The following is a 20,961-nucleotide window of genomic DNA, read 5'->3' as shown; positions in this document are numbered from 1 at the left end:
GCTTAAGGCCACTGATGCATCAAAAGGAGCCAAGCTAGGGCTCTTAAGCTTACGTGTATATTCTTTCCTTTGCAAGTATCACCACAGCGGTGTAAAATTGGAAGGTAAGGACGCTCTTGGAATCCTCCGAGCCCCCAGCTGAAGCCTGACTTAACTGACGCATCCTAATAGCAGTACGCAACCCCTGCTATCGCAATTTTTTTTTCTCATCTCTTAATAACTCCTTGTCTCAGGCTTTCAATCAAGTCCTTCGTGTTGATTTCGCTCTCATAATGGCTTGAAGCTGAGCGGCCAGTGATCAGCTCAGTGTCGATTTAGAGTGTTAGAACTGTTCGAATACACGGATTTGCTGGCATTGGATCTTTTTCAGAAGGGAATGTGACTCAATAATTTGTGCTACATGGGTGAGTTCAAGATCTCGTGGAGACTGCTCTCAAGTCTAACTTGCTTGAAGGTGTGATCCATCATCTCAGGGAACCTCATTAATGGACAAGGCCGATAGAAGGGTTTAATGAACGATGGATTGAGCATGCCTATATTGCTTCTTGGCTCCTGGGAATCGGGGAAGACTCTCGAGTGAGCCACCACGTAAATGTGGATATACCGGTCTCCTCTCACCATCAATATTCTTCAGCGATCACAGTTTATCGATCCCCAGATCCGCACGTTGGAATAAAGTATTGTCAAAGCTGTCTTTTCGCCTGCAGAATCAATCCGGTCATCAAGAATCGTGATCAGTAATGATCTACTACCGACCGTTCCCACAATAGGGAACGGGTGGGACTGGAAAATTGCATATTTTCAGCTGTGTAAGGTGGCTAGGCTGAGATTTGACGTTTCGTATAGGGTTGGGGTTGAATCTTTCCTTACGCAATTCTCACCACACTCGCCCGGCCTCGACCTGACGCATACGTCCTCAAATGACGCCCCTCTGCTTTTGCTGCGACAGACAACTATACAACAGTTTTTGCCGTTTCAGTACACCTTATGTGAAGGTTTCGCAGTCCAACTGCATACGATGGAGAAGCTTGAATTGGATAGTGTCCAAGAAACTGGCCTATAAACACGTATCCCTTGATCATTGTCTTCAGGATACCCAGGCCGTATTTTTTCTTCCCATTGGCTAGCTAGCTTAGCGGGCTTTTCAAGTCGAGGTTTACCCATTTTGCGGATTACTACATAAAGCTGTTACTTCAGAAAGGGACAGGATCTTATTATCCGACCCATAGCTGGGAATACATATTTCCCCGCAAGAAAATATCAGCGACAACAATCTGACATTCACAGGCCGATGGACAAAGGGGCAGCGTATGAATCAGAAGTCACGCTACGTCTTGCTGCTGAGGACAGTATGCTGCCAACCTTCTGGTGCAATAACCTATACCATGGGCTGCTGCCTACAAGGGCTATTATGTTCAATGGACGGTGATGGAAACCCCTTTGACCAGGCCGAAGCCATCTAAAAGATATCTATGACGTGGGAGCAATACAATTTCCGAGCGCTCCCTGGCATTGCTCTCATCTACGGATCGAATTGCGTCAGCATAAAAGTGAATCACGGAAGGAGTCCAACAGGCGACAGAGACAGCAGGTGGCCCCAGCAATGACAATAGAAGGCAATTCTATCCTCCTGTTCCAGAGCCGGCCAACAGAAATGACCAAATAGACAAGCCGGCGACAAAAAAGACCCGCAAAAAGTCTAGGAAGAGGATGTTCTTCATGGTGGAGTTAGATAGGAGTATTGGTGAAAACACATCCTCCGAAAACCCTATGCTGTTATAAAGACCAGGTCATTGACAAACTACACGAGGAAGGAAAGATGGTCTGGGCAACCAATCATACACCGTCCGCTCACCCAGTTTTTGTGGTCTACAAACTTGGGGAGCGTGGCAAACTTGTCATTGACAGGTCCGGCCTGGAATCTCAAAAAGGACTCCCTGTGTTTGACATCATGCGCGCATTCAACACAGCGCTCGTGCCTACTCAGTACCTCCTCCTACACAAGACGACATACTCGTATTGACAGCAGGTAAAAGTCTTATTACGATAGTCCACGCTGCAAAGTTTTTCTACAAATGGCGTGTCCATCCAGACGACGTCCGCTACCAAGCAGTGTTTGCTCACCGTGGGCAGTAGATTAGCGCTGAATGTGCCATACAAGCGGACGACCTATTCAGGAGACGCTACCTCAGAATCTGGGGGACATGGCAGAGCCAACAAGAGCAACTTACGAGCCTGCAAAGGGGAGATTATCCAGATAATCCGTTGTCAAGTGAAAATCTGGAAGCAGTTTCAGATGGCATTGTAAAAGGAAGGTCATCTGCGTCGCAATACAAAAGTGTTGTGCACTACAAGGGCAAGTGGTGGCGAGCGTGAATATCTCCTCATAGAGGTACCACTTCCATGGGGATGTAAGTGTTCATGGTGATTGACAAAAAACAAGACAAGGTAAACGACTCGCTCTTCGCTCTTCAATGGCTTTGGTCCCTCTCTAAATACTGACCTTGAAAAGACAAGCTGGGATACCCAAGCCCGATTATTGCCATCCGGGATGCCTATGGGAGGTCAACAATACAACTCTATATGACCCTGACTTGTACACTCTATGGGTCGATGAGTTGAGGCTGGCCTTAGCGGCTAGCCTGATGTGAAGGAAACATCCCTGGGCTAATATTCAATCAACTAAACCAAAAGACTACCATATCCGCGCTTCATGCGCGGATACACCCAGGTACGCCTTATATAGTACACCCTCTAGCTGGAATCCGTGGCACCTGAGTACTTTTCCCTTGATATAAACGTCGGCTCGTCTGCCAATCTGTCTTTATCCTCCATACAGCAAACTTTGAAGCAATAGGCTTCTTTTTCCGTCTCAACCTCCATCAGAGCTCCCAGCTAACAACGCCTTTGAAGTTAGCTAGTCCGGGCCATGGAACAGACTTACTACAAACTGAGAACTCCTTCTCAGAGAAAGTGACCCCGGTCGTTCAGGCTGTGATTCTCTGATCAATCAAAATATATCAAGACAGTCTAGCCCTGTAACGGGTACCGTGGAGATCTGGAGACTGGGTCACTACGAGCAACCTCTTCGTGTTCAATCAGAGGCATGTTAAAGACTCGATACAAAATTTCCTGGTATTATGGCTCTACCACCATTTGACCACTCTTCCTTACTCCCGATTTACCATACACCAAGCGGGGAAAGATTGATACAGCGAAATATTCCCATCGGCGCCTTAGCCCGGCGGTAATGCTAGCGATGGGGAGGGTAAGGCGGATATCGCCAAGGTTGTTTGTCCCATGCGTCGCACTTTACCGTGGCTACTACATCTTAGCCGGTTCTCGAGGCCTCGAATCGTATGGCACACTGGCAAACGTAAAGAATAACGCCACGATCGAAGACCCGCAGGGCGAGACTGGTTGTTGGGACCAATCCTTCGCGCCAGCATGATTCGTTGCCACACACCAGACTATCACGCGTATTTATCACGACGAAACGGCCAAGAAAGTCACCACAGAGTTGCAATTACAGACGCAGCCACCTCAACTGAGGCCCTACTCCCGAGTGAACGGGATAGCCAAGCTGTAAAGCACGTTTTGACCGGGTTACCATGAGGATATTCGATCTTAGCTTAACTTGTGAGAACAGTAAACGTTCCTTCGCGTGTATCATCGACCATCCAGCTTTTACCAGAAAAGCCCCTACAGTTAGCCACCCTCCCCAAGAGCTTGCTATAGAGCTTCTTCAGGAGATAAATCCAGTACTGAAGGGCCTAGTCGACGAGCTTCGGGGGGTATCCGCCGCTATCCCTGCGGCGGGCAAGACACAATTCCCAGCTCTCGCAAAAGACCTCAACCTCGCAGCAAGCATTCGAAGAGACATACAGGCCGTCGCAGAGCGCTGCGAGAATGCGTTAGCGACATAGAAGAGGATAGAGGACAGACTTACAGCGGCGCAACTCGGTCCAAGGATAGCAACCGCCCTATCTGCCGTCACTAAGCCAATTCACAACGACCTCGTTATATTAGCAAGCCTCAAGGCCTTACATAACAGCCCAGCAAGCGTCGAGATAAATTTCTATAAGCTGGGTTATTTCGACAAGAAGAACGACAAAGGAAACACAACCTCGACCGCTGGCACTATAGGCTATCTATGTTACCCCGGTGAGGAAGCCGACCATGTCATAACGACAAGCGCAAATAGGGTCACAAAGGCCCACAAGAGACGTTAAATCTTACGCCAAAGCAAGCTGACCTTCTCGAGGCAACGAGCTTCTTTTAGCGCATCGGGACGATGCCTTGTCTTCGTGGGCATGTTGAAGTTAGTGCGATGATGTGCCAAATTCAGCACTCGTGCTTTCAAGCATGGCCAAGGAAATTAATAGAGGTAAAAGGCGCTGTTAGCATCCCTGTGAATGAAGCCTTCTACTATGCTAGGGTGTTTTCACTGAAAGTGTTAGGTTCTAAGCTCTCGGAAAGAAATGTAAACATCATGTTTCTCTAATGATGTGGTGTTTGAACCAGAGTGCCTAACAATGGTAGAAGTCGTTCGAAAATTGAACTTGTACAGGACTGACTTTACCTGATAATAATGTGAACCGTGATGTCTTCAACTTTACACGATATAATTCGAATAGGATCATCCCATTATGGATACTCGGCAGCCCTTGGATACTACCAGCGGTTCCCACTCCGACCTGCATACTGAACTTTGTTACGAGCCCTGCAGATACATCTACTAGTATAGGACAGTGATAACAATATACTAATCCCAAGCAAAACAAAACGAATGTTGGATCAATAACCCATAGTCATTAAGAGAGAGCCGAAGCCCAGTTAGATCGATTCGCTGAATGCTTTGGTCGAAATGCAAACAGAACCATGGGGAAGAAACCATAATGAGTCAAGAAACCCCTTTACTATCCATAAACGCCAGACATGCCGAAAGAGAAGTCCCAGATAAAGTGCGCTGTGGAGATGCATATTACAAGAAATTAAGAATGCGCAAGAATGTATCAGATAGCTTTTAAAGCCCATCACATGTTCGCGAGTTCATGGTCGATCTGGCGGTCCAAGAACTGTCGTTTCTCACCCATCAGTGAGGTCTGCAGGCGTTGTTCGACAAGGACACGGACTGAAGATAGAATGTTAGTTTGGACATCAAATATTAGGCGTTGCTAGCATGGGACTTACCCTGCTTCTTGGTGACAGTGTCAAGGTCCACCTCTGCAAGGCAGCTGCGAATAGCGTCGGCGATCGCATGCTCGTCCGGACCAGGGCTATTGGCACTGAAGTCAAAGGCGGTGCTAGATGGTCTAGGGGGATACTGAGCGAGAGGACTGCGAGAGCGACTTCCAAGGAGATTCTCAGTACTTGGCATGAGGCCAATGCTGTGACGGCTCGAATGGAAGGGTTGATCCGGATATGCTGCACTCAAATTACCGACAGACATGCGCGAAGCATTGGCAGCGGGATGCCCGCCGAACTGCGGGTAGTCAGTGTAGCGAGACAAGCTAGACATGTGCGAGTTGCGATTGCCTGGAACGTTGGCGCCAGCAAACGGAGCAGGGGACTGCGGCGGCATGTATGGTCCCCGGCCGGGGAAACCGGTAAGGATAGTCGAGGCAGGCCTGACAGACGAGTACTGAGATTGCATCTCGTCCATCTCCATGGCCTGGTCATCCGTGTAATGGCCCGTAGCGTACGCCTTCTCCGAATGAATGTCACCGCGACGACCGGGAAGATTGTTGGCCAAGGCGTAGTCGTCCCAACGTTGCAAGGGAATGCTACGGGGATCGAAACCTTGGTCTGCGACCGCGATAACTTGCTTGCCGTTCTTCTCCTCGAGGACAATGCGAGTGTTACCCCAACTGAAATCATCCTGCTTCCAGAACGAGTACAAGGGGAGAATGAAAGAATAGATGGGGAATGCCATGAGGTAGATGATCATCCATCCAATGTGTTGCCACTGGCGCTTGAGAAGGAAAATGATGATCTGGAAACCGTAGATGGCAGCCAACATGACAAGTGAAATAAGAGGGAAAGGCCCAGTGTGGCTCGCCACGCGGTAGATAAGGTAGCCGAGGTAAACGCATGTAGCAGGAAGGATAACTGTTCCCAGGAGATCGACAATCACGACAAAACGCATACTGAAACAGCAGAATCCACAGAGGTCCTTGAGAGCTGCGAGTTCAACCAAATTGTGGATTGTAGAGTTAATCCAACGACGTCGCTGCGAGACTGGCACGCCCCAGGTTTCTGGTGCGGCAGTGCTTGCGTACGCATCGGGGAGGAATTTGTATCGCATAGATGGGAAGTGCTTGGTCATGAGCGTTGTCAAGAATCGATCCTCACCCAGTGACAACAGGTTCTTCTTGTGCAGAGTGTCAGTGTTGATATCAGCATACTCCTTAACCACTGCATCGGAAATGATGAGAGGTCGGCCCCTGTCAGCGGTTCTCAGACGATACATGCAGAAACTGGATGTTATTATTAGCAAACCCGATTGGGGACGAGTGACAGCGGAAGTAACTTACCAACCAGGAAGACATGTCACACTGCCAAACAGCGACTCGAAAGCCTTGGACAAGTGATGCGAAATGTAGTATTCATAGACCTGGATCATAGTCCACCAACTCCTTTCTTCATTCTGGAGACTGGTCTCACCACATATACCAGCAATTTTAGCATCCGCCGCACAAGCAGCCACCAAGCGGTTCAGCGAGTCTTCCTTGACACTAGTATCGGCGTCGACCATGAGACAGTACTCGTAGAGTTCCGGGTCCACTCCAATAATGTTGTTTATCTGGTGGAAAATCTCAAGCTCCATAGGAGACATGGGTGCTCGGTGATGGACACGGTTCAAGAAATGCATCAATAAGACCTGGGAGTCTCGCTTGCCACGATTACCGGGCTTCGACTTGCCTTGCTCGGACTCCTTGCCGACCTTGACAACAACAATGTATGGGACAACGTTGCCTTCGTATTCGTACAGACCGGAGTACACCTTAGCATAGTTAAGCTGTTCGCTGCCTTGGCCAATAGACTTGAATGGGAGTGCAGGAGGGTCCATCTTGGGGTCCACGCCGAGAATGTCAAGAACGATTTTGGGGGTTGGTCGGTCATTGCCACCGCCAACAATCATACCGTCACAGATGACAAAGATGAGTTTACGCTTGTTGTCATACTGAAGAGCAGTGAGCGAGTCCAAACCCTTTCGCAAGGAATCCTCGCCTTCGGTGTAAGCAGGGACCAAGCAGATGACGAACTTGTCCTGAGGAGCGGGGCGGCGTTTGGATCCAAGTTGCAAGGCAGCCAAGAACTTGACAAGGACCACAACACTGATCAAAATAGCGAAGGAAAGCATGAGCCAGTTGTTCACGACACAACGAGGGCTGTTGCGGAAATCAACCTTGCCCTTGTAAAAAGCAATGTCGAGGCATTTCTCAGCATTATTGAAATCTGGCGAGTCTTGCCACTGGCTGGTGATATCTGTGCCCGGGTTGTCTTGGAAAAGTGCGGTGACTGCGGATGGAAAGAAATCATAGTCTTTATAGCCGTCCATAAGCTTGGCGGTGTAAAAGTAATCCGTCAGATCCCAGACTTTCTGGTCCTTGATGACCCAGTAACGCGAGTAGTCGTTTGCTTGCTCGGAGATGGTGCCTTTGCTCCAGACCAGTTCACCTTTGTAGTAATTCTTCATCTTTGGCATGAAGGTATCGCTGTACCAATAATCTTGCTTGAGTTTAGCACTGGTCCCGCTGTAGTCGGGTCCACTTTGGTGATTGGCTAACTTGTAAGCATAGGCACTAGTGTCATTGTTTTGCATTTGGACAATGTTGCTTTTCACCAACTCGGGGCAGTAAATATGCAGGGGAGGCCAGAAGTAACCGTCAAGGTTAGAACCAGCGAGCGGTGCCATGTTTGAAGCACTTGTCTCGATATCCGAGTCACTATGCTGCAGTTTCCAAAACTTGTCAAGATCGTAGACTCGGCCGTGGACACTGACCCAATAGTCGTTGCCGGTATCGGTGTTTGCATGCCAGCCGACTTCCTTGTTGTTCCATACTTTGTCTTTATTAGGACAGAGCACATCACCAAATGCCATAATGTAAAAACAAACGATGGCGTTGAACAGCAATATAAGGAAGACCAGGACAATCTTTTCTCGCCAGGCAAGCCGGATATCTGGACGCTTCATCCGCCCCACATACTTAAGGAGAGGAGACGGCATCCAGAACGTCAAGGCCCAGACAAAGGCAATCCACGCTCGACGACCCGGAGTGACTTGCTTCTGCTCAATGTGACGGGGATCCGCATATTCGGCATCGCCGATGTACTGACCATACTCGTCATAGTAGGCAATGTCTGCCTTGTTATCATCCCCCTTGTGTCCGAGTCCATAGTCCCCGTTAGTACCAGCCATTAGCATACTAGGAGCAACTGACTTGGGACCTCCCATAGTACTTGGAGCAACCATCGCTGGATGAATGAGGTCATGCTGACTTCCGAGCAGATTGCTGGCCTCTGTGATTGGGTTTCCATCAGGGGTGAAGCCAGGCTCATACACGGAGGCACCGTATCCAAAAGGATTAGCCGGATTCGCCTCTGGTTTGCGATCCAGCATACTTTCGGCTTCCCACCATGGAGCCTCTCTCATCCAGATGCGCTGGTGGCCAACGACGGCCTCGCCGTTGCTCCAACCTCTTTCCAAGATCCAGCTCTCAACGCCATCTTGGCCTTCCGCACAACCGAGCGGTGCATAGCGCTGGTAAAACTCGTCGATCTCGAAATCAGCGGTGAAGTCGAGCTGCTTTATGCGTCGGTTGGCCCACTCTGGCAGGCGCCAGTCTCGCAATTGACGTGAAACGGCACCTGCAGACCAAGTTGTACTCGAGTTCGCAAGTTGTGCTGGTAGATCATCGGTAGGATGAATGGAGATGTGGTACCAGACACGACTACTGCCTAACACGGTAGAAAGGTCAAAGCGAGCATGATTTCCGAGAACGATGTCCTCGCCCTCGACAGGATAAAGCAGCTGTCTAACCAAGGAGTCTGCTTCGAATTCGGTTGCAACCTTCTCCAAGACACTCCTCCGTCGATCCAACTCATGCTCACGCTCCTTGAAGGCGGCGCTGGTGGTAATGCCAAGCTCGGCTTCTACTTGAGATACGGCAGATGTCATCTCGCTGATGACAGACTGGCCGATGGGAGGGATCTGAATGCCGTCATCTTTCATCTCAGCATTGATACCCATCTCATCATCAAAGACCCCTCGCATTGCAACGGCCTTTCCGAGGACTGGGCGAGGCACATCAACCACGACCAAGCTGACGTTGTCCTCGTTTGCCCAGTCCCCGGTACCGTTGTAGGCAGAGTCATGTTCCAGCGCATTTTGAACTTCCGCTGCGATCGCCTCATTGGCCTTGGCAAGAATCCAGTCCACAAGAGCTTCGTAGACGCCCGCGATCAGAACTTCGCGTTCATCGGTGGAGCACCTGTGAAGAAGAACTTCGGGGTCGATTCCCAGCAGACCACCGACGTCCTCACAAACCTCCTCGAGCTCCTCCTGGTCCACCATTAATCCAGCAGCATTACCAAGTTTGAGCAAGCCAGCGAGGACGCAAAGCAGGTTTCGTTGAGTGGCACCTTTGATGCCAATCGCCTTGAGATTGGCGCGGAGATCTTCGGCGGCGGCGGCATCGTCGGCGGTCGGGAGGTAGGAAGGAGGATCGTAGGTTCCGGATCGGTTCAAAAGTGTGTAGGCGGAAAGCTCTTTTAGATCCAAGAATTCCCGCTCAGCGGGGGTGGAGGCGGAGGTGAGGAGGTAGTAGAAAACATCAAATGCGCGGTAACCGGGTTCGTTAGCAATATGCAGGAGACCTTTGCTGACATTGATGCCAGAAGTCGACAAAGCCAAAGAGAAGCTCAGAACCGTGCCGTGTAAAGTTAACGAGTAAGTCGCTGCTAAAGCTGAGTGGAGTGAGTAGGATGGGTTGAACGAGGTTACCGCCGAAAGGAATGGTCGGATGGCAGCTAGTGCCGTGAACGCGGTTTCCGGCGTTGCGACGGGAACCGCTGTCAGGAACGGCTCCAGAAGAGACGGGGTGGAATGGTGAAGTGAGCTGAAACTTGTTAGCCCATTTGTATCTTATGCCGGACAATGTAACAGGGGCCTACCAAAGCAAGATGCAGCCATCCTCAGCCCGCCGGCGAGCATGTTCCCAAGCTCGAATGGCCAAGTCACGGTCGATGGTGGCGCCATTGCGACCATCGGGCAAGGTTGTTGCGGCCGTGACCCATGTATTGACCACTAAGCTCGTACTCGAATCTAGTTGGTAGGGCTGGCCGGCCGAGTAAAACGAGTGGAGTGCATTAAGCAAGGTGGTGGTCGAGACCTGCGTGGTATGCTGAGAGGACGGTCTCGGCCCTGGCATGAGACCAGACTGGTTGGAGAAGACCGAATAACGGTTCGACATGGTGAGCCCTGGCAAAGCGACCTGTGACCGGGCTCAGAAATCTCACAGCGGCATGAGGTGTTTCCACGGCGAGTTTGGATAATCTCGGCGGATCGAGGATGCGGAGTAGCGGAGTAGCGGAGTTGTCACGTCAACAAAAGCTGAATGTCGAGGGAATATACTCCGGATGAATGAGCGAGTGACTGGAGACGGGGTGGTTGAGAGATGGAAGGGAGGATGGGAGAGGGAAGAAAGGGAAGAGAGCAAAGCGAAGCAGGGGAAGATCGAGAAGGTCGAGAAAGCGAGAAGATGGAACGATAAGAGGGCGTGGTGAGCACAATTGTCTCTACAGCGTACATACACTTTTTTCTTTACAGGACCATACATTTTTGGCGGGCCCACTCTTGATACAGTTTATTTTAGGTGAGACCGGTACCGTACTAGTTCGTGGACGCGTACGATACCGCCGATCGCCTACGATCGACCCCCCTAAGCTTGGTCAGGAAAAGCCGTGGGCAAGGGTATGCTGCGCAGAGGGCGATCAGGCCTAGACGCTCTGTTTTTATGTTTGTATATATCCGACTGGATGCTTTTCCTCTTAGACTAGTGCTGGGGTTCGGAGAAAAATTAGACACCTTCGGGCTCAAATCCTCGATTCCAGGGGCATGGTCGGATAACTAGCATGGCATTATCGAATTGGAGGAGAGTAGGAATGGATACTTTGATCATATGGTCGGGTGGAAGCAGAATAGTGTGGTATTGTTCATTTTTGCTCTAGGGAAACGAAGCCACCCCCTAAAACAATACCGGTATTTGTACACAGACTTCCGTGTTGGGCCCTCAGCTGCCAAAAGTTCCGATTCAGCCAATCACGATGCGGTTGATTTCCAAGGCTGGTCCTGGAATCAACTAGAACGTCGGCTACGCGGGACTTCTACAGATGTGAAATGAATACCAGAATACACTGGAAGCAAGAAGTCCCTGTTTTTGTACAAGGCCATTTAGGGCTAGCCAGAAATCCGAAGCCCGGTGGGCTATATTTGGGATGTCTCACAAAAGGTGCCACCCAGGGATGCGGGTTGCAGGGAACCTTAGCTGCGACGAGCTATGTTCCGCCACGAACCCTCCCTAGTTTCACCTGATCCGAATCGATCGCTGCGATTCATCCCATCTGAACGTCTATCTGTCATATTCATCTCTATCCCACATTTATCTGGCCGAGGTGCAGGAATATCGATTGAGGGCAGCAAGGAGGGGGGAAAGCGGAGAATTGGATCCCGGTTAGGACATCCGAAAGGCCCAAAGGCGAAAAAAAAACAAGCAAGAAACCAGCGGAGAATACGATCGATGAGTCGTCCTCAGAGGCCCGGACAGGAAATTTCTCCACTAGAACCAGAAAGTGGCCAGTGGCAGGGCCCGAGGTCTCTCGATAAGTGGAGCCGCTCTGTTTACTTGAGGCCCCTGTTCCGTTAGCGCAGAAAATCTCGACGGTCAACAGTCCATCTGAAGGTCATCAGGGGGGAAAGCTAAAGAGTCAGCGATTCGCCACAGCTCTAGAATGTAGAATGTACGCAGTAGAATGTCAAGCCACTTCTTGTTTTTTTCAGGTATACAGTAGAGGATCATATTCCTCCCACCTGTCTCACACCAAGTGGATTTACCCGCCTCCATATGAAAGTGGGCTATTCTTAGGGTGTGACAATACCGTTCGTTCCCAATACCGTCTCCCCAGACCTCTTATCTCTTGACGATCCCCGTGGCGCGGGTTTTTCACGGTCTGGTTTTCTTGGAGCTTCTCTTTCCTCGAATGATATCCTCGACTCGCTAGGGGCTCTTCATTCTCACATTCTTCCATACTACACGGGGGGTTGTATCTTGGGCTCTGATCGTGCAGCCTTACGCTCGTTTTCCCTCCAAAGCCTCATCCTGGAGGCGTAACTCGACGACATGGCGGGTGCTCCGGCTCACGCCCAATCCTCGTTACCTTCACTCCCCGCTCACCTTCAGTCTGATACACACTTGACTGCTCACCTGGCCAGTCGGTAAGTTCAGCTGATTGCACGGTGCTTTTGCTTCGACTAACAACTGTCAGTTTCCATGTCGGATTACCAACAGCTCGTCTCTCGTCCCATGCACTGATTGCGTTGAACACATACACCTCGGCAACCAAGGGTCCAGATGGCACCAAAGAAGGCAGTGCCGCGGGTGAAGCAGAGGATTTGGCTCGACGTGCTTTTACCAGACTTGGGTCTCGTGCGGAGAACCAAGCAGTAGTATTCCTGTAAGTATAGTTGTCCCCCAGGAGTCTGGTCGACTGGGCGTCTGACCTATGGCACAGAGGCGAGAGTGGTTCTGGAAAGACTACACTCCGTTCGCACCTGCTCTCATCGTTCTTATCCTTCTCATCAACCCCCCTCTCCTCCAAACTCTCGTACGCTGCTTTCGTTTTCGATACCCTCACTACAACAAAATCCGTCACCACTCCCACAGCCTCCAAGGCCGGTCTATTCCTCGAGCTTCAATACGATGGCTCATCTTCAGTGAATCCAACCTTGATTGGTGGTAAGATTATCGATTACCGATTAGAGCGGAGCCGTATCTCCTCGGTCCCCACGGGTGAGCGTAGTTTCCACGCCCTCTACTACCTTCTAGCCGGAACAAGCCCTGCAGAGAAGTCTCACCTCGGATTCGACAACCCCATTCATATCCAAACGGCTGGCGGAGGCTCCGTTAGCCACAAGCGATGGAGATATCTGGGACATCCAACACAACTCAAAGTTGGAATCAATGATGCCGAGGGGTTCCAGCACTTCAAGACCGCTCTTCGTAAACTCGAGTTCTCCCGCGGCGAAATTGCAGAAATTTGTCAAATCCTGGCAAGTATTCTTCATATCGGACAGCTCGATTTCACTTCCGGACAGGCAACTACTACCGGTGTCGAAGAAAGCGGAGGCTACTCCCATGAGGGAGGTGAAATCGTGACGATTGTCAAGAATAAGGATGTCCTTGCCAACGTAGCGGCTTTCCTTGGGCTGAGTGTAGAGTCTCTGGAGAACAGTCTCGGTTACAAGACCAAAACCATCGGCCGGGAACGGGTGACGGTTATGTTGGATCCATCAGGCGCGCGACAGAATGCTGATGCATTCGCCCGCACCATCTACTCTCTTCTGGTCACATATGTGATTGAGACAGTGAACCAGAAGATCTGCGCGGCCGAGGACAGTGTGGCTAATACGGTGTCCATTGTTGATTTCCCCGGCTTCTCTCAGTCTGCTGCGACAGGGTCTACTCTTGACCAGCTTCTCAGCAACGCTGCCACGGAATCCCTTTACAACTACTGTCTACAATCGTTCTTCGACCGAAAGGCCGATGTGCTCGATCGTGAGGAGATCACGGTCTCTGCCACAAGCTATTTCGATAATACCGATACTGTCCGTGGGCTTCTGAAGCAAGGGAATGGCTTGTTGAGCATTTTGGACGACCAGACCCGCCGGGGCCGCTCTGATGCACAGTTCCTTGAGAGCGTGCGGAAGCGCTTTGAGGGTAAAAATCCATCCATCTCAGTCGGTGGTGGCAATACCGGTGGAAGTTACCTAGCCCAGTCCGCCCGTACTGCTTTCACCGTGAAACACTTTGCAGGAGAGGTTGATTACTCGGTCAACGGTCTCATAGAAGAAAACGGTGAAGTCATTTCTGGAGATCTGATGAACTTGATGAAGTCGACTCGCAGCGACTTTGTCCGCGAGCTATTCGGCCAGGAGGCTTTGCAAACCATCCCTCACCCCCGTGAGAAGACTGCCATCATGCAGGCGCAGGTCTCCTCCAAGCCGCTTCGGCAGCCAAGCATGGCCCGCCGTAAGCACATGCAACAGGCCCGCCAGGCCTCTGATGTTTTCCGCGGAGAGCATGAGCTCGCTGAAGAGAACGAAAGTAGCTACGCAGGAAGCTCGAGGCGCAGTGCGGCTACCCGTAAGAGTGGCCTCATGACTGGTCCTGCTCAAGGTGCAGCTGGACAGTTCCTATCGGGAATTGAGATAATCAATAAGTGCTTAAGCTCTTCCAACGTTAACCCGTACTTCGTCATCTGCCTGAAGCCAAATGACCGTCGCATTGCAAACCAATTCGATAGCAAATGTGTGCGCATGCAGGTGCAAACCTTTGGCATCGCGGAAATCAGCCAGCGTATTCGCAACGCCGATTTCAGCGTGTTCCTTCCCTTCGCTGAGTTCCTAGGCTTGGCCGAGATCGGCAATGTTGTCGTAGGTAGCGACAAGGAGAAGTCCGAGGTTGTGTTGGATGAGCGACGATGGCCAGGCAATGAAGCCCGCGTCGGCAGTACCGGCGTTTTCTTGAGTGAACGTTGCTGGGCCGATCTTTCTAAGATCGGGGAGCGGGTGGTCCCTTCGTACAATGCTTCACGCATGGATGATGGCGAGCCATTGGAGTCCCCTGGAACCCAGATGCCAAAGTTCGCCTTCTCAACCCCACAGCTCAATCGCCCGGTGCTTTCATTTACGGTGATGAGAACAAGACGGGTGGTTACTTTGGGAGCCGTGAGATGGATGGACGCTCCGACGCTGGAGGATCAGCACACCCCGGCGACATGTTCCATAACCTCGAAACCCGACAGCAGATGTTGGAGAAAGGCAATGAGAAAAATTTGGAAGAAGTTGACGATCTACCTGTCTCTGGCTCTCGCAAGCGGTGGATGGCGTTGGTCTGGATGCTCACCTTTTTCATCCCTGATTTCCTGATCAAGTTTATTGGTCGCATGAAGCGCCCAGAAATCCGGACGGCTTGGCGTGAGAAGCTTGCGATCAATATGATCATCTGGTTCGCCTGTGGAGTTGCAATCTTCATGATTGTTGGTTTTCCTGGTCTAATTTGTCCTACTCAGCATGTCTACTCAGTTGGAGAACTTAGCTCCCACAACGGCAAGAATGGAGCTAGTTCCTATATCGCGATATCAGGTGTTGTGTTCGATCTAGGAGACTTCATGCCGTCCCATCAGCCAGATATCGTTCCACAGAAAGCTCTTAAAAATTATGCTGGCACCGACGCCTCAGCTCTCTTCCCGATGCAAGTCTCGGCTCTTTGTCAAGGTACTACTGGGCACGTCGACCCTAGTGTCCCATTGGACTACCGTTCAAACCTGAATGCGACTTCCACTTCGTCATCCTCGACCAATGGAATGGACCCCAACTCCAAGTACCATGACTTCCGTTACTGGATGGGCACGGGTGATGATTATCAACCTGACTGGTATTATGAGCAGATGACCTATCTCAGGGCCAACTACAAGAAGGGCTATGTCGGCTACACTTCCCAGTATATCAAAACTCTGGCAGATGAGAAGCAGAAAATGATCGTGAGTATCAATGGCAAAGTGTATGACATGACCTATTACATCGCGGGGCCCCGTCTTCCACGATTCCCTCCAGGTCATAATAGATCAACTAGCGGCATCGACACCGATTATATGAGCCCGGAGCTTGTCACACTCTTCCAACAGGGGACAGGCAAAGATGTCAGCAATGACTGGAATCGTCTTGATATTGACGACGGACTGCGGTCCCGAATGCAACTGTGTCTTGACAATCTCTTCTTTGTCGGGCATGTTGATACTCGAAACTCGGCCCAGTGTCAATTCGCACGATATTTTATTCTCGCGATTTCCATCTTAATTTGTTGTATCATTCTGTTCAAGTTCCTTGCCGCTTTGCAGTTTGGAAAGAAGAACCTGCCTGAGAACCTGGACAAGTTCATCATCTGCCAAGTGCCTGCTTATACCGAAGATGAGGAATCGCTTCGTCGTGCTATCGACTCCATGGCGCGCATGCGCTACGATGACAAGCGCAAGCTTCTTATGATCATTTGTGACGGTATGATTATTGGTCAAGGAAACGATCGACCCACTCCACGGATTGTCCTAGACATCCTGGGTGTCCCTGACACGGTTGATCCGGAGCCTCTCAGCTTCGAGAGTCTCGGCGAGGGTATGAAGCAGCACAATATGGGCAAGGTCTACTCTGGTCTTTACGAGGTGCAGGGCCATATTGTGCCATTCATGGTTGTCAGCAAGGTTGGCAAGCCCTCCGAAGTCTCTCGCCCGGGTAACCGAGGCAAACGTGACTCACAAATGCTGCTCATGCGCTTCCTCAACCGTATCCACTATAACGATCCCATGAGCCCCTTGGAACTGGAAATGTACCACCAGATTCGGAACATCATCGGTGTCAATCCTGGGTTCTATGAATTCATTCTCCAAGTTGATGCCGATACGGTCGTAGCGCATGATGCCGCTACTCGTTTTGTTTCCTCGTTCCTATCCGACACTCGTCTCATTGGTGTCTGTGGAGAGACAGCTTTGTCCAACGCGAAGACATCTATGGTCACCATGATTCAGGTCTATGAATACTACATCTCTCACAATCTGATCAAGGCGTTCGAGAGTCTCTTCGGATCCGTCACTTGTTTGCCTGGTTGTTTCACTATGTACCGAATCCGCTCTCCTGAAACTGGCAAGCCATTGTTCGTGAGTAGGGAGGTCGTTGAGGCGTACTCTGAGATCCGCGTGGATACATTGCATATGAAGAACCTGCTACATCTGGGTGAAGATCGATACTTGACCACTCTTTTGCTTAAGAATCATCCTAAGTACAAGACGAAGTACATCTTCCGTGCCCATGCCTGGACTGTCGCCCCTGAGAGTTTCGCCGTTTTCCTGTCCCAGCGTCGTCGGTGGATCAACTCTACTGTTCACAACTTGATCGAGCTCATTCCCTTGCAACAGCTTTGCGGTTTCTGCTGCTTCAGTATGCGATTCATTGTCTTCGTTGATCTGCTCAGTACCATCATCCAGCCTGTCACAGTTGCATACATTATCTACCTGATTGTTTGGATTGTCCGGTCGCCCGATATCATCCCATGGACATCTTTCATTCTCTTGGGTGTTATTTACGGTCTACAAGCATTCATTTTCATTGTCCGACGCAAGTGGGAAATGATTGGGTGGATGGTCATCTACATTCTCGCCATCCCAGTGTTCTCTCTCGCCCTGCCGCTGTACTCCTTCTGGCACATGGACGACTTTAGTTGGGGTAATACGCGTATTATTACCGGGGAAAAGGGCCGCAAGGTTGTCATCTCCGACGAAGGCAAATTCGACCCCAATTCGATTCCCAAGAAACGCTGGGAGGATTACCAAGTCGAACTATGGGAAGCCCAGACCTCGCGCGACGATCGTTCCGAGATTTCTGGTGTCTCTTACGGCACTCGTGCCATGGCGGCGCATTCTGACTACGGCTTCCCGGGTGCAGTATACGCTGGCTCGCGCTCTGCATCGCAGCTCGATATCCCGTACCAAACTGCGGGGTCTCGTATGTCTGTCGCTCCTTCGGAGATGATGAGCCGCCATATGGATATGGAATATGAGGATATTAGCCATCTTCCCACCGACGATGCTCTTTTGGCTGAAATTCGGGAGATTCTGCGAACCGCAGATCTGATGACTGTCACCAAGAAGAGTATCAAGCAAGACCTTGAGAGTCGCTTTGGTGTTAACCTTGACGCCAAGCGACCCTACATCAATTCTGGTATGTTTCCCCTGTGGTCGCTCCTCATTATTTGAAGAAACTCAATTAACTCATTTCCCACTCTAGCTACCGAAGCTGTTCTCTCAGGTCTTCTTTGATTTGACTTCTAGAGCCGAATTTCTGACAATGTGTTACTAATGCCTGGTTCTGTTTTTTTTTTTTGAAGTTGTGTTTTCTCATCCTATTATGATATTGGAACTATTCCGGCGTTATTCTGCCAAGCGGATTCTTTGCGTGTTTCTTCTTTTCCCATTTGGAATCTTGCATGGATGGATGAGATATTCCAAGCGAGCGGCTGTATTTGTTTTGTGCTCTGGTCCTTGAATATTTTGGTTTGCATGAATCATAAAACTGCCTGCCCTTTCTCTTCCGGGCATATCATCCAAATATTGAATATGATTAATGCCCAGGGCTCTATCCCTGGTGTTTAATATCTCATTCCTCAAGACCGTAGCCTCGCTCGATGCATATGAGCAAAATGTATCAATTGAAATGCGCTGGCTCTGATGAATCGTGATTTATGCTATTGCATACCTCTGCGAGAATGGAGGCCACCACGAGCAATCAAATCTCAATCTGTATCCAATTCCAGCTCTGAATCCGAAGGCGTCAGGTCGGTGTCTTGAGGCCAGGCCAGACAATAGGAACAATCTTTCCTGTATCAGCTTCACAACAATGAGATTTCTACACTGCAGGACAGTAGGCTGATTTGCCATCCGTGATCTACTCTAATGGCAATTAGGTCAAACCAGCAGAATCGCGGACAAGTACTCGTAATAGCGTCTACGACCTGTGCAAGGCTAGACGGCCATGTTCCAAGAGCTTCTTGAAGCCCTTGCTTCCGTGTTGCTGCACGCCCACATGCTCATAGTAGTAGCCCCGAGCCTTGTCCATAATCGCCTTGATACCAGCCACCGGGACCTTCTCAGAACGGTCGTAGGCATACAGTCCATTAACCTCTTGTTCAATATCAACCCTGGTAGACATTAAAGATCTGTTCATGCCCAAACGTTGAAGTAAAATAGGACCACTTACAACTGGGTGTAGACAAGTCCACATGTATGTCCTCCTTTCACAATACCCATAACCAGCTTTTCATACCGCACAAGGAAGTCATTCACGTCTGTGGCTGTGGTATATCCCCAGTCGCGCTCACCAGACTTGACATCTTTAGCAGGGGCGATATTAACACCGCCAAACTCGGAGCAGATTACTGGAGCTCCAGCTTTGTGCTGCGCACCAGGATCGATGAGGGTATGGCCAGAGAATCCCTTGTAGATGGGCCGAGTGAACATGGCGTGGCCAGCTTTATCGGCGAGAATCCCACCCTCCATCTTGGAGCAGGTTTCTGTCAACTCAGGCGAGTCGGCGTAGTCATGGTATGTTGTGAGATCAGTGAGGACATGCTCCCATCCGCAGTTGTCGTTGATGGGTCTGCTTGGGTCAAGAGATCTAGTCAAAGAAAAGTCAGTATCACGCTCAGACGAAAGAGCCATCCACACATACTTGGTCAAGTAGTACAGCGAGCGCATGTGGTTTCGCTGTTCAATATTGTCTTTGAGCGAAGTATACGCCCAGCTCTCGTTGTTAGGCGTCCACGTCACGATGCAGGGATGGTTGATATCTCTCTTAACCGCCTCGGTCCATTCAGCGTCCATACGCTCGATATAATCCGGTCCAAACTCGTAGGCATTCGCCATCTCTCCCCATACGAGCCAGCCTAGCCGGTCAGCCCAATATTGGAACCGCGGATCTTCAACTTTCTGGTGCTTCCGAACCCCGTTGAACCCCAGAGCTTTGCCTAACTCAATATCAGTCTTCAACGCCTCAGAGGACGGCGGCGTCAATCCAGTCTCTGGCCAATAACCCTGGTCAAGGAATAGCATCTGGAAGTACGGCTTCCCGTTCAATCTAAACGTCCCGTCGCCCTTCTGCCAATCCAGGCTCCGCATTCCAGTCGTAGTCTCAACCTCATCCATAAGCTTATGCTCGCCGTCATACAGCCGCAGCACAAGATCATACAGAATCGGGTGTTCAGGCGCCCACAACGCAACCCGCTCTTCGTGCCAGGCGGCGTCGTCTATCAACCGGGCATCCTTCTTCTTCACAGCATCCAGCTTTCCCTCTTCAACAACCATGCTCGGCTCCAGCGCGATCCAGTCCCGGTCCGCACGGAGCTCTGCCTCGCTCTTGCTCACCTGCACACCCGCCAAACTCACCTCAATTTCAATCGAATATTTCGCCCGCGGGCTGCGTCCCGTAACGGCCACCTGCGCATGGAGCACGCCCGCCTCCACATCATCAGACCGCAGCACGGTGCCCCCACTCCCATCAACCAGCCGCGTGCGCGGGACACTCTCCGCCCACACACTCAACCAGATCCCACTCGTGGGCGTATAGAAGATACTCTCCGGCACAGGACCCCAGAACTGCTTCCCCCGCGGCTGCGCCAGATCTGTCGCAGAATCGTACACCCGTAGCGTAAGCCGCTTCGCGCCGCCCGCAGCAAAGGCGTCCGTCACGTCCACGTCAAAGGGGACATGGCCCCCGCGATGGCCGCCGAAGTACTGCCCGTCGACCCAGACAGAGCACTCGTAGTCGACAGCGCCGAAGCGGAGGAGGACTCTGTTGCCGGCGTGCTGCTCGGCGGCGGAGCGGAGATCGGTGATGTCGCGCTCGTACCAGAGAACTTCGTGGACTTCGTAGAGGCCGATGCCGGAGGCGGGGGTTTGGAAGGCGAAGGGGACTTGGATGGTGCGTTGCTCAATGGGAGCGGCTGAGAGTCCGGTCTTGTGCCATTGTGAGGAGAGGCCGGTGTCTTTGTCGTCAAAGGCGAAGCTCCAGGGGCCGTCGAGCGTGCTCCAGTTTAGGGATTTGCGGGGGAAGTCTGGGCGGGGGTAGTCTGCCAT

At 50.9% G+C, this 20,961-nt stretch overlaps 4 protein-coding genes across 4 annotated transcripts; 2 read left to right on the top strand and 2 right to left on the bottom strand.

Annotated features, from left to right (window-relative positions):
- Positions 1-1,819: 1,819 nt before the first annotated feature.
- N7468_007184 (uncharacterized protein) lies at positions 1,820-2,023 on the top strand (the record flags this gene model as incomplete). Its single annotated transcript, XM_058476480.1, has 1 exon — positions 1,820-2,023. The coding sequence occupies one exon, from the start codon at positions 1,820-1,822 to the stop codon at positions 2,021-2,023; it is 204 nt and encodes a 67-aa protein (XP_058329370.1).
- Positions 2,024-5,036: 3,013 nt separating this feature from the next.
- On the bottom strand, positions 5,037-10,478 carry csmB (putative chitin synthase; the record flags this gene model as incomplete). Its single annotated transcript, XM_058476479.1, has 4 exons — positions 5,037-5,134; positions 5,194-6,479; positions 6,537-10,124; positions 10,180-10,478. 4 exons carry the CDS (start codon positions 10,476-10,478, stop codon positions 5,037-5,039), a joined length of 5,271 nt encoding a protein of 1,756 aa, XP_058329369.1.
- Positions 10,479-12,404: 1,926 nt separating this feature from the next.
- Positions 12,405-18,150, top strand: chsE (chitin synthase class Va; the record flags this gene model as incomplete). Its single annotated transcript, XM_058476478.1, has 5 exons — positions 12,405-12,499; positions 12,550-12,738; positions 12,796-14,792; positions 14,948-18,052; positions 18,119-18,150. 5 exons carry the CDS (start codon positions 12,405-12,407, stop codon positions 18,148-18,150), a joined length of 5,418 nt encoding a protein of 1,805 aa, XP_058329368.1.
- A 685-nt stretch (positions 18,151-18,835) lies between these two features.
- On the bottom strand, positions 18,836-20,961 carry N7468_007181 (glycoside hydrolase family 2 protein; the record flags this gene model as incomplete). The annotated part of the gene is made up of 3 exons (XM_058476477.1): positions 18,836-19,028; positions 19,088-19,504; positions 19,559-20,961. 3 exons carry the CDS (start codon positions 20,959-20,961, stop codon positions 18,836-18,838), a joined length of 2,013 nt encoding a protein of 670 aa, XP_058329367.1.

The sequence above is a fragment of the Penicillium chermesinum genome (genome assembly GCF_028974085.1).
Source record: "Penicillium chermesinum strain IBT 19713 chromosome Unknown utg000005l:1.0-4115287.0:1.0-4118363.0, whole genome shotgun sequence".
NCBI lineage: Eukaryota > Fungi > Ascomycota > Eurotiomycetes > Eurotiales > Aspergillaceae > Penicillium > Penicillium chermesinum.
Note: the sequence above shows the minus strand (reverse complement) of the source record. Positions and strands in the feature narration are given on the sequence as shown.